Source organism: Gorilla gorilla, chromosome 13 (assembly GCF_029281585.2).
Source record: "Gorilla gorilla gorilla isolate KB3781 chromosome 13, NHGRI_mGorGor1-v2.1_pri, whole genome shotgun sequence".
Lineage (NCBI taxonomy): Eukaryota > Metazoa > Chordata > Mammalia > Primates > Hominidae > Gorilla > Gorilla gorilla.
The window spans coordinates 57425745-57439447 of record NC_073237.2 but is presented as its reverse complement, the minus strand read 5'-3'; the positions used below and the strand labels follow the sequence as shown (position 1 = coordinate 57439447).

The 13703-nt window shown below is 41.0% G+C and overlaps 1 protein-coding gene across 5 annotated transcripts in view; it reads left to right on the top strand.

The window, feature by feature from the left end:
• The window catches only part of KDM4C (lysine demethylase 4C), a 420634-nt gene extending 407176 nt beyond the window's left edge, over positions 1 to 13458 (top strand). For all 5 annotated transcript variants that reach the window (XM_063696408.1, XM_055350581.2, XM_031014365.3 and 2 more), the window contains 3 exons: positions 3067 to 3186; positions 7609 to 7701; positions 12367 to 13458. In XM_063696408.1, the coding sequence (XP_063552478.1) occupies positions 3067 to 3186; positions 7609 to 7701; positions 12367 to 12543 (390 nt within the window). In that variant the 3' untranslated portion in view covers positions 12544 to 13458. The remainder of the gene's footprint in view (positions 1 to 3066; positions 3187 to 7608; positions 7702 to 12366) is intronic.
• Positions 13459 to 13703: the final 245 nt, after the last annotated feature.

Below are 13703 nucleotides of genomic sequence, written 5' to 3'. Positions count from 1 at the left end.
ACTTATCTTGTTACATAGTTGGTTTGTTATTTTTCTTCTTCTATAAGTAAAGAAAAAGAGTTCTGAAAGCAAGAAGATTGAGAAAGCAAAATGAAATGTCTTCTTGAGTTTGGCATGAAAGATTATGAATTTTATCTTTGTGGCTGATAGAGAGCAACATTAGGATACAGAGCAACATTAGGAGGAGGCTGAGCAGTAAGTAGTTAGTTGAGGTCACGCACTGCCAATGCTAAATTAAGATTTCCTGTGAGTGAAAGGTTAATTTACAATTAGTAATAAAAGATATCTAACTATCTCCGGCATTGTTTCCAAAAGGTTTTTGAAAAAAGAATTGTCACTTAGTAAAGTTCATCTTTTCAGTTTGTTAATAAAACTATGTTTTTAAGATTAAACTGCTCGAATGCAATTTATGCTTGTCTAGTCCACGTTTCTATGTCCCTCACCTCTCCTTGGTGATATGGTACCTAAAATTGCAAGTCAGGATTTATTTTGAGGGATTTTATTTTAAAGGTTAATAAAGTTCTGCTGAAGGGCAAATCTGTAAAATTAAGGACCTAAATGATAAAGAAGGGGAGGCCGTAACTCTCCTGCTTGAAAGTTGTTTGTGGTGGGTAAGAAAGTGCAGGGTACAGCCTCATGTGTTTCCCGAGGCATTGACTTGCCTCTGTTGGGATTCGAGAAGGACCCAATAAATAGCATGCCTCGCCCTGCCTGAGGAAAAGCGAGACAAAGGAGTCAGGATTTGGAGATGTAAAGTATCACTTTTATGAGTAATAAAGCAGATAATGAGGAGTGTGGCTTATATCTGTGGGCAAACAGGTTTCAAATACTGGACCCTGGAATTAGACAGGCTTACCTAGTGATGGGCAGTGCAGGAAAGTGCAGGCTCCTCTCTGTGGAAGGAGCAGAGCAGAGTGCAGGTTCTCTGTCTGCATGATGGCTCCAGAGAGAAAGGGAACGAGCTGAGCTAGAGGTCACCAAACTTTCTTGGCTTGCAGGCACCCTTAGTACCTCAGCATGCTTTTTATAGTGCCTCTCAGTCAAAAGAAATACCTAACAGTTCTATGTGTTAAGTAAATTAGGTCCAAATAACTCATCAGTATTAGTAAGCTGGGTGCCTCACAAGTGTCACCATGCTTCTCTTGAATGTATCCCACAGGGTCCCTGTGAGTTTGCTGTAGCACTGCAGAGCACCATGGCACATAGTTTGGGAAATACAGTCTCCTTCAGAATTCAAAAATAAAATTAAGTCATAACTAATTCTCTTGTAAAAGGCTAAGAGGGGGTGAAGATGAGCCAGATGTATTACCCAAGTGGAGATCCCTCTACGTGGGAGACATCTTTAGCAGCGGGAGAAGCATATGCCACCTCCTGCCGCCACACTTACCCCAGCACCTGGGCTTCAGCTCAGAGGAATCCAGAGCTGATGCGACTCTCTAACCTCGGAGACTGACACATGTAATCAGTTTGTACTCAGAAGCTATACCTTCCATTGTTCTCGGTACCACATAAATCTTGGGAAGGGAAATGGAAAGAAAGGTGATAACCCCATGGGAATACATTGAGTACATCTCCACAGCCTACCCTTTCAATTCTGCATGCCCTGAGGTCAAGTATTATGAGGGCCAAGGATAGACTTACTTTCATTTGGCTAAGTTAGATGCATATTGTCAGTTCTGTAGAGCCCCCGAGCAAACTATTTTTTTCTTTGCTTTAGCTCTAATGGAAGCATAGCCTGCAGTTAGAAAAATGAACAGCTAGGCCTTCCATGTATACTCCTAACCCAGCAATCAAATGGCCACTCCTTTATAAGGCACAATTTCTATTAGTAATAAGAAATAGTACATGGTAGATTTCCAATCATAAACAACTAAATACTTCCTGTGTATGCCTCTCATTTAAACCACAGAATATGCCCAGTCTGCATTTATAGCTTGATTGGTCAAGTGTGCATTTCATTCAGATTGTCCTCATCAGTAAAATACCAGTATTAGCAAATCATGAATTGCTAAATGTGCAAAAATAAAAATGACCATAGTCAAGTATTTAATTCCCTTGTATTAAAATTATATTGTGTCCTACTCAATACATACAAATTTAAAAGTTTGCAAACTATGTCTGAGCAAATGTTTAAATGTTTTACTAACTTCCCTGTCCCCCTGCCATGCCTTAAAAAAAAAAAAAAAAAAAAAGCACCTTTCAGGATTAATCACCTGGGGAGTTTGCTCTGAATTACTGCCTTGGGAGGTGGCAATATGAAACAGAAGATCTGAAATGAAAAGATTCTGGTTATGGGTGCCACCATAATTACCTGCAGAAAAAGGTGGGCTAGTCAATTAACAGGAGATGCTGGCAGAAGCACATTTATGTAGGGGGTTCCAGGGGGTCTTTAGAAGGGGCGTGCTAAACAGGACACACCCACCCAGCTCCACCCGCCATGCTGCAGGTGCTCCTGTTTTCCCTTCCCTGCTTTATTGGCAAGTCCTACTGGCTTCAATCGCACGCCATTTCTCCCCTGCTCCACTTCCACCTGGGTGTCTTTTAGTCTCCCATAGCTTTACTCCTCCAGAGATCCTGGCAACTTAAAGCCTCGCAGGAGTCTCAGTTTCCTTGTCAGTAAAATGGGGATAATTAATAGTCTCTTTCTATGTCATGGGGTGATTATAAGATCACATGAGATGTATGCTGAAGCATTTTGTTAACTGCAAAATGCTATATAAATGTCAGGTGTTATAAATCATTAGCTGGTGTATTCCTCAGCTAAAGCGGTTTCTATGCATATTTTAGTTACCCCCTAAACAATTCTTTTTCAAATAGCAAATGTAAATGCTGCTGTTTTTTTCTGCTTGGATTATGGTGGCTCCTTTGCAACTTTATGATGTAGGCTGAATCTTTAAATACTCCTTTGGCTCATATCTCTTCCCCTGAGCACCCATGCGAGATCATAATCCATAAAACACAGAGGCAATAACTCCTTTTAATTGCCAGGAGTTCATCATTTGCTAAGTTCTAAATGCAGTCACTTAGGCACTCCTTTTGAAAAGCCTGTCTCTGTTTATTCTGCAGAGCCGAGACTGTCTGAAGCTGGGCCCACCTGCTGAGGGAGAAGTCGTCCAAGTCAAGTGGCCCGATGGCAAACTCTATGGAGCAAAATATTTTGGATCAAATATTGCCCACATGTACCAGGTGGGTTCTTCCTTCTCTGTGATGCTTGCTAAGATTGACATGATAAGTCAGAAGGAGACAGTATCTCAAGTGTGCTGCTGAACAATAAGCCACATGAATTTGGGGCACCTCTTATTTTATGCAGGAGGCAAAGATTCAATGTGTAATGACCCATGTCGAAACCCTGGAGTTTTATTACCAAGTTGGACCCTGGGAAACTCTTAACCACATTTGATGAATGGTTTAATTGTAAGGAATATGGTTCTGCCAGAAAGATAAGTGACTAGAAGACAGGCTGCCTCCCACTGTTTCTGTTGTACGGGGAACGACTAGTTGGCTGATTCATCTAACCTTCAGCCAAGACAGCGGTGGCCACTCTTCAACCAGCAGCCCCTGAATTGGTGGCTTTTGCTGAGATACATAGTCTCCCCACTCCCCCCTATCTCAGCAAAGCTAGACAACAGTGCATTGACATAGATGTGGCCAGTTAATGTCACAGGGAGCTGATGGTTATCATCCACCCAAGCTTAAAGGAATGCTTGTTTAAATGAAAAGTACAGCTATCAGTTGGACGTTCTGTTCATCAGGGAACCCTACATAGTATTAAAGAGTATATATACAATTTTAAAATGAATTACTTTTATTTCACCCAGAAATGAGAATGAGTTAAGCTTTAATAAGGGAAACAACATGGATAGCACGTGCACATTTATATTCCTTCAGAAAGGTTTTAAAAGGGGACATTTAGAGCCAATACATTGTAGAATTTTCAGTAACACTGTGTCAGAAATCAAGATTCTCAGGCTAAACTGTAGAGTGAAAACAGGAAGGTTGAAGTAAAAGGAGAAAAAGCAAGAAGGTTCAGGCCTGTTGAAAAACAGCTTGAGAATGATAAGACTGTCAGTTTCAACAGAGAAATTGTTCAAAGACTGATAAGGAGCAAGAGCTTAAATGGAAGAGTGCATTGTAAGATACTGCGTCAGGACCTGGAGTGGAGCACAGTGTAATTAAAGGTGTTCAAAGAAGTTTGAAAAACTTAGGAGAGAGTATTTTTCATGGTCTAGAAAAACCTAAGGGGAATGGATAGGGGAGGATGTATACACATACATTGTGTGTATGTGTGTCTGTGTGTGTAAAGGCCATTTCCCCCTTTGCATATGGTATTGGTGACAGTCTCAAGATACAAATTCAAGTTATTTATAATAGTAAAGGTACTGGAGCTTCATTGCATTAGAATGACCAGAATTAGGCAAAAATTGCAAGACAGGCTATAATACTGGAGGATCCTGGAAAAGAAGCATTACTACATAATGCAAAATAAAATAATTACATTTAATTAAATAATAAGTGCAAAAGTAAAGCTTCTTACATGTAGCAAAGCCATTTGCTACATGAAAAGAATCACATAATGAGAATGTGTTGAAATTCAGGCTAATTAGTAATCAGTGTGTTAACTTCAGTTGAATTTATGATGGTCTAGCAACATAAAACTATGAGCATATTTATAGACTCAATGAAAAAGTTAAGACTAATATTAAAATTGTCTCTCAAGCACAAGTAGTTTAAAATTCCTCATTAAGCCAAGTGGCCTTTTGAGATCTTTTTGTGTTTTGTGTCTAATTATTCAACTTCACCATCAAATAAACAAAGACAGTTTTAAAAATAGATATGACAGATAAATAAATACCTGCTGCACAGTGCTTAATATCCTAGGCATATGCATTTTTTGACCCTCAGAGTAGTCCTACAAAATAGATGTTATTGACTCCTGTCTTACAAATGAGGGAAGAAAGGCTGTGAACAAAATTTTTAATGATTTAAGAATAATTTTTTAATAATTTGTCCGAGAGCACACAGCTGGTAAAGAGAGGGCCAAAATTCTCTCTCAGCTCTGCCCTAACTAGGGTGGACAACCATCCCTGCTTGCCTGGGACCATCCCTGATTTTAGTACTGAAAATAACTACATCCCAAGGGACCCTTGAGTCCCAGGCGAACTAGGACGGTTGGTTACCCTAGTCCTAGCACAGCATACTCCCTTCTAGGTTTGTAATTGCCTTTTTGTCTTTTAGATGTTTTAAGTGGTCTAAAACAAATGAAAGTAGGCACAGGTGGTTCTAGCTATGCTATCAACTAAGTTGTGTAAATCAGATGACACTATGGCCTAGTTAAATGTTAAAGAAATGTTTCTGCTCAAACAAGGCCAGGAAGAAAACCCTTCCCATTGTTAGCCCTCCCGGAAGTGACAGCAAGGGTTCTCATGTGACTGGCACCTAATTCCACTGTATTGTTTAGCTTATTCAAAATGCTAACAGTACGTGGATAATAATATGTTCAATTGTATGTTTGATCTTTATTAAGACCGTGATGGATGTTCATCAACCAGAATTGGTAACTTGTGCCTGAGAGACATACCCACCTGGGTGTCTCTGCAAAGCTAGACCAATGCATTGGCACAGATGTGGCCAGTTAATATTATCATCCACTCAAGAGAGTGTTTGCTTAGTGCGAAGTGCAGCGATATATCAGTTGGACATTCTGTGAATTAAACAATAAGTGTAGCTGGGCACAGTGGCTCATGCCTGTAATCCCAGCACTTTGGAAGGCTGAGGCAGGCAGATCATCTGAGGTCAGGAGTTCGAGACCAGCCTCGCCAACATGGTGCAACCCCGTCTCTACTAAAAAAATATATAAAAATTAGCCAGGCATGGTTGGCGGCATGCTTATAATCCCAGCTACTTGAGAGGCTGAGGCAGAAGAATCACTTGAACCCAGGAGGCAGAGGTTGCAGTGAGCCGAGATCGCGCCGTTGCACTCCAGCCTAGGCAACAAGAGTGAAACTCTGTCTCAAGAAAAAACCAAAAACCAAAAAAAAATTAGTGTAAATTTTTTTCAAACTCTAGATTTTTTTTTATTAACATGGCACAGCTGTGTGGTTTAACTTACCTTTTGAAGTATAAGCATATTTTCATTTCTTAAAAGTAAAAAATTCAGACAAAATTTAGGAACTTCAAAAATACCATGTGGTTCAGAGTTAGAACATATTAAGTATTCTACCTGATTACATCCCTTTTGTTTCCTGCTAGATTAGTTCATGTTGTATTAAACCTAAACCAATCTAAACCTAGGTGCTCTAGGTTTCTATTAGCTGGTGTTATTTACCTTTTCTTTGACAAAATCTTTTAAAATGTTAAAAACAATTGGTTATGAAATTATTTGCTTCCATTTGGTTAGTGCAAAAAAAGTTTTAAACATTTTGTTTTAGATGATGATGTATTTTCACACATTGATGAGGTTTACATGTTAGGAGGTTGAGAAACAGATTTTCCCAGCTCCTTTGATGGCATTTGATTGAATTTGACAAATGAGTTTTGAAAGTTCAAGCTCTGTAAGAAATGGATAAATTATTTTATCTGGGAGGATTATTATGTAAGAGTAAACAGCCCGGGCATGGTGGCTGACACCTGTAATCCCAACACTTTGGGAGGCCAAGGTGGGAGAATTGCTTGAGTTTAGTCAGACCTTGTCTCTACTAAAAAACTACAATAAAATAAAATAGCTGGGTGTTGTGGCACACAGCTATGGTTCCAGCTTCTCAGGAGGCAGAGGTGGGAGGATTGCTTGAGCCTGGGAGGTTGAGGTTGCAGTGAGCTGAGATCAGGCCACTGCACTCTAGCCTGAGCAACAGGGCAAGGCCCTGTCTCAATTTGAAAAAAAAAGGAAATATATTTTCTTTCACAGAGAGAAACAATTCTCCTTGTTATGTTGTCAGAGCCTCTTAAGGAAATGAACCGTGTTAACAGACCCAACCCATTTTAATGCTAAATTTCCCACAGTCTCATGTTTTGTGATTTCCATTTGATCAGCAGCTACTTTTCTTTGTTGTTGCTTCGCCAGATAAAGTTTTCATATCCTGTATTCCAAGACACTCATTTCCAAGAATTTTGGCCTGTTTTAAAATGTATTTTGTATTTAGTTTATTTATTTATTTTTTTTTGTTTTGAGACGGAGTCTTACTCTGTCACCAGGCTGGAGTGCAGTGGTGCGATCTCAGCTCACTACAACCTCTGCCTCCCAGCTTCAAGTGAGTCTCTTGTCTCAGCCTCCTGAGTAGCTGGGACTACAGGCATGCCCCACCATGCCTGGCTAATTTTTGTATTTTTGTTAGACAGGGTTTTACCATGTTGGCCAGGATGGTCTTGATCTCCTGACCTTGGGATCTGCCTGCCTCAGTCTCCCAAAGTGCTGGGATTACAGGCGTGAGCCACCATGCCCGGCCTCTACTTAATAAGGGAAATAACTCTTCTTACTTCCTTGGTTGTTGGCTGGTTCCCTTGTTTGTTCTGTTTGAGTCCTTTTCATCTTTTTGTGTAGTTAATTGGAGGCTTTAAAAATGGTCGGTGCTGTTTTTTTAATATGTATCATGTTATCTTATCTTTCATTAGGTTGAGTTTGAAGATGGATCCCAGATAGCAATGAAGAGAGAGGACATCTACACTTTAGATGAAGAGTTACCCAAGAGAGTGAAAGCTCGATTTGTAAGTGCTGGCAGATACCACCTGGGGACCTGCCAAGTGAATTCCTTGTCCTCACCTCATGTTTCCCAAGCCCAGCAGGAAACATACTCGGGCTTTTGGATTAATTCTAAAAAAAGCCAATGCAACGTTTTCCTTAGTGGAACCTATTGAATGCAAACTTCAACCAAAATCGGGGAAATTAATGCATGTGCTTTACTTTTCTTCTAATGAAGTCACATGATGCTTCTTTGTGTTAACATTTATTGGTGCACAAAAATACTTACTGAATGTGTGCTCTGTGCAAAACACCAGGAGCAAACAAAGATACCATCAAGGCATTTGCAATCTTGTTAGTAGAAGCAACATTAAAAGTATTCAGGAGTAGATCAAAGGGGACTCGGCATAATTGAATGTCTGTCTATTCTTTTATAGGTTTATCATGGATTGACTACCTTCTGTCTCAGAAAGTTACTGATGTTTGTGTCAGTTCATCATTAAGCTAAACTCTGACTTTCATAATAAAACGGATAAACAAAGCCTAAATGCTACTTGTGGGAATATTAAAGCAGTTTTTTAAAAAGGAAATAGTAGTTTCATGCCCTCACATACCATTAAAAGATGAACAAACATGGACAAATATTCAAAACTGAAGTCGTTGAAAAATATAATTCACAATAATTTAGGCTTCATATTATTGTATCATAAAATATTTAGTGGACCCTGAAATGAAGTCAGTTTTATTCATTTAGAATTATATCTATTGTATCTGTGAAATGATAAATCCTAAATAGAGAAATTTGAATGGATGGGGTTTTTCTGACTAAAATGAAATTTTTTTTCTGAATAATTCAGTTTAGTGAGTGCTTATGATATACTTGTCTGCAGTGATAGAGTCACTATAGATTATTTGGTTATTTTGGAAAAACCAAGGGTTTTCTTAAATCAGGGATGTCCAATCTTTTTGCATCCCTGGGCCATACTTGAAGAAGAAGAATTGTCTTTGGCCTCACATAAACTACACTAACAATAGCTGATGAGCTATTAAAAAAAAAAAAAAAGCAAAAAAAACCATAATGTTTTAAGCAAGTTTACAGATTTGTGTTTGGCCGCATTAAAGCCATCCTGGGCAGCATGCAGCCCGCGGGCCATGGGTTGGACAAGCTTGCCTTAAACGTTCAGTTGTGTATGCAGCTTTTTTCCAGTCAGATGGGATCCTGACAGCAGAGTAACTGCATCAGGTGGGAACTGACTTTCCTCTCAGCTGCATCCTTCAGAGGAAGGTCCTTCAAAGTGAAATTGTCAAGAGGAGTGGTGGTATTGCTGCCCACTCGATGGGAAATGTGGCTCAGAGGGGACCCACACACCTGTAAATAGAGTAACTACTAGATAATGACAGCAAGCAAAGAAAAAATGAAATATTCCTGTGGTAAAGGTACCAGCCAAATCTTACCAAGACCGAAAAACCTTAGATGACTTGTCGCTGTTCTGAGACCTGAAATTTCTTGAGAAAAACTTTCCTTTTCGAGATGTTAGAGATAGCTTCCTCTCGTTCTGTATTCCTGTCTTCCTTGGACTCCCCTCTTCCCTGCCTTATTCCCAGCTCCTCCCGCTCCTTTCTTTTCCTTTTTCAGCACCTAGAGATATAGAGGATGGGGAGTGGAGTAGGTAGCCTCCCAAAGTCTCTTGGGTCTTTCATTTTCTAATCGATGTATGACTAAGCATCCTACCAGCTGAGTCTTATAGATTTCAAATACTGTTTCTTAATCACATGAGAAGAAAGCTCATTGCTTTCATACTCTGATCACAATCTCTTTGTTTCACAGTAGATTTCGCTCAGATACCAGGATGCCTTCCCCTGTGGCTGTCTCTGAACACAGGTCCTGGATTTTCTAAGGTCTATTTCACTGAACAAGCTCACCAACATTCAATTTTTTTTTTTAATTCTCAGAAAAAATTTTTAATTAAAAAAAAAGTGAAAATATGTAAATCACATCCATATACTCTGAATGCAGCCTGCTATTCTGAGCGGCTAAGCCAAGTAGAAAATATCTTAGGGAACAAAGGCTCACAGTCACTAAGTCCTGTTGGCCACCTTTATTGAATCAAAGACATACGCAGTCTTGTAGCCAGCCTGTTTCTCCCCTGGGTTGGTACATAGCCCTCAGACCCTTGGTTAGTCTGTCCATGATTATTACTATTTTTTTTCCAGTTGGCAAAACCAATCTAATTGGAAAACTCATTGATGGAAGATGTTTTATGGTTAGAAAAGTCTTTTTTGTTTTTTAAGGATGGAGGTTAGCAGCCCTTGTCAGGAGGCTTTGTATTTTAATGACTTCGGCTCACCCAGACACACGCTGACTGGGGGAGAAACTGTTCAAAAGAGCCAGCAGTCCACCTCAGTGATTGTGTGGGGTTCTTTTGCACTCACTTCAGAAGCAGCCCCGTTACCTTTTATTGTCTCACAGAATAACCATAGCAACGGTGCATAATTAGCTAGAGCTCCTGGTAAATCGGTTTCATTATTGTATTTGAGAGGCCGACTTTTGCTGTTTCTGCACAGTGGCAACACTTTCATAGATGTTTTATTTTATTCTTTGATAACTTTAGCACTTACAAAAGTGAAAGATTACTCAGAGGAAGTATTTTGCCAAGAATGAATGAAACAAAAGTGTTTTCTCCTAATGGCAGAGGGAACCCAACCAGCCCATAAGGATTTAGTTTTCTTCTCTAGTGAAACTAGGTGGTATCTGGGGGAAGCCGTGGAGGTGGCCTGTTACCCTGAGTAACTGTCCCATGAACTGGCTGGAAACATGAACAGCTTTACACTTCGGTACATTTTTTGTTTTTAGGCTTCCTTGTGGCTGTTTTCTTGTTTTTCTCTTCTTTACTATGGACCGTGTGTTTTCAAGTCCTAAAGTGTCTTTCACCTCTGCCTCTGCCAGCAGCCAGGGAAGCAGTCTCAGCACAGTGAAATGTGCTGTGTGTTGATGTCATCAGAAGTCATCCACCTCAGTGAAAACAGCTGCCAGTGCATTTTAGGAGGCAAGATAGTAGGGAATTGGGAAGCAAAAATAGTGCCTACCATAGACTTTAGGCTTTATCTGATTATCACAGAAAAAGCCACATGCCCTCACTCAGCAAACACTTACTGAACAGCAGCCAAATACTAGCCACATTGTTTGCTGTGGGGAACACATGTAAAATTGGGTACACAGTCCCTAATATCCTCACCTTTATGGGGTTCCCCTGATGGGGAGAAACTTACTTGCCCCTTACCTCTACCACTGCCCTCATCTTACTGAGTGGATGTGTCAGGGCCACAGGAGTCCTAGAGAAGGACCCTTAAGCTTGCCGAGGGCAGAGACAGTAGAATAGAATAACTTTCACAGAAATGAAACAGTGTGTCCAAAGACAGAGAAGCATGGGGCCCTGAGCCAGGCAAGTATGACCAGGATCTGCAACTGATGCCGTCTGAGCAGAGCACGGGGCAGGCTTCCGGCCAGGTTATGTAGGTCTAGCCTGGGGAGTGGGGATGTCATCTTGAAGGCAGCAGGTTGCTGGAAAATTACAAGCAAGGGCATATGATCATGTAGAGTCTTATAATAAGCAGGCTTTTAGAGAGCTTTCTTCCAGTGGTACTGTGGGAAATAGGTTGGAGGTACAGCATTTATTGCAGTGGTTTGCAGAGGTGAGGGCCTGCACCATAGGGTAAGGATCAAGAAGAAAGGCTGAAGGGCTTCAAGGTACATGCAGGAGGAATCCTGGACACGGTGGGGAAATGCCTACAGTGCCTTTAGGTTTCTGGCCAGTGTAACTGGGTGCATGGGCATGGTGGTGCCTTTTATGGAATGTAGGAAGGACAGCAGTGGAGAAGGAAGGCTTTCAGTTCAATTTAGGACAGGTTGATTTGAAGGGCCTCTGAGACAGGGACTTTGTGATGCCTGCTGGGGAAATGCACTTACAGGCCTGAGCTGGAGCAGATGTGAGCATCTCCTGCAGACACTGAAGCCAGGGGTGTGGGCACAAAGGTCCAGGGAACAGGAGTGGAGAGGAGAAGGCCCAGTGCCAAACCTTAGGGCATCGTAGTTGAGCAGATAGTTAAGAAAGGGAACCCCTGAGACATCAAAAGTGAGCAGCCAGAGAAGAAGAAGCAGGAGAGTGGGTTTACAAAATGACAGAGAAGAGAGCTTTAAGCAGTAATTAGTTGGCAGACTAGTCAAGTCAGTTTAGGGATAGGAAGGTGCCACAGGAATTAGCAACTAGGACTTCAGTCAGCAAGAACGGTTTCAGGGAAGGGGTGGGGCAGAGGCCCAAAGCTAAGTAGGAGTAAAGGTAACTTAGAGATGACTGTTGACATTTGTCAAAAACCTCGTTGGGCAAGAGCCAGAGGGGAGATGAAAAATGAGGGGAGTTTAAAACGAGAAGACTTTAATCTTGCTTTTGTTTGGGGAAGGTCCCTGGGGTTGGAGGGTGGGGAGATCCTGGAGAAAGTAGGGCTAAATGGAGCCCCCCACTTTGGGTGGGAGAGGCGAGGGAAAGCCCAAAGCCATGCCTGGGGCCCTTCTAGCCTGAGCTGGTGACCTGGGCATCTGCACCCTAACCCCAGCTGACCGAGTCAGATCTTTGTCCAGTGTTCTGAAGATCAAATGCCGTGCCCTTTTGCAATATAACACCAGCTGCTTTTAGTCCACAGCCTCTGACATGCGATTTGAAGACACATTTTATGGAGCAGACATTATCCAAGGGGAGAGAAAGAGACAAAGAGTGCTGAGCTCCAGGTTTAAGAACGAATATGTGGCCGACCCTGTATACCGCACTTTTTTGAAGAGCTCTTTCCAGAAGAAGTGCCAGAAGAGACAGTAGTCTGCATACATCGCTGCAGGCCACAGAGCAGCTTGGGTTGGAAGAGAGAAGATGAAGGGACATCCTTGGGGCTGTGCCGTGAGTTTTGCTGGCATAGGTGACAGGGTGTGTCTCTGACAGTGGTAAATCGGGTTTCCAGAGTTTGGTCACCAAAAATACAAAATACACATAATTAATTGGACGCAGCAATCTGAAATCATCTCTAGTCTTGCTTTCACTTGTGAGCAATTGTCTTCTATGATCCCAAAGAAGTTTTCTAAGTGAAAGGAAATACTAGTGAATCACCCACTAGGAAAAGCCACTGCCACAGAGGAGGCGGGTCCCCTTGTGCGGCTTAGGGCCCTGTCAGGAAACACACGGGGACCTCTCTAGCTCCAGCAGGTGGCACCTTGGTACCCAGTGGGTAGGGCGATAATTTATATATTTTCCACAGTCAGGGAAGGACTCTCACTTATTTGTTTCAAATTGCAGTTTTTATAAAACATTTTTAAAACACAAATGGCATGTATGCTAATGAGATTTACCCGTGTGCTATCTGTATTTCCCTTGTACAGAACTTTTACATTTTTAAATATTCCTATTACTTTTGATTGTGTCTGATGGGAACTGAGTTGTTGGCCTTTGAGAAATGAAACTTTTGGCTCTTGAGAAAGAATTCTTATGAATTGTTATGCGAATTTTATATATTTAAAGAGGGAGATCTGGGGCTGTTATTTTTAAACACTTTTTTTCATAATACATATTCTGAGTAGATATTTATAAAATATATGTTTCTTTCATTATGTGTTTGTAAAATTAGAGTTTAAATAAATATGCTTTGATGCATAGTTTTGAACTAATGTAACATGATTTTTCTTTTTTAAAACAGCCTGAAAATGTACTAGTGTTTAAAAATAAAGATTTCCATTTTCTCCAGTCCTGTCTCTGACTTGCTTATTTGTCTGGGTTTAAACCAATAGAAAAACAAGTTTATTGGAGAGCTGGCTACCAGGACATACTGTGGCCCAGGTTTTTCAGACCCTCCTTCTGTCGCTGACTTTTTCCATGGTTGTGGCACATGCATGGCGATATTTTTGGAGACAAAGTACCCTGCCTGCCCACTTCAGTACCAATGGAAGTGTTTTCTTCAACTTCTTCTAGGCCCTGAATACATCTCAGAC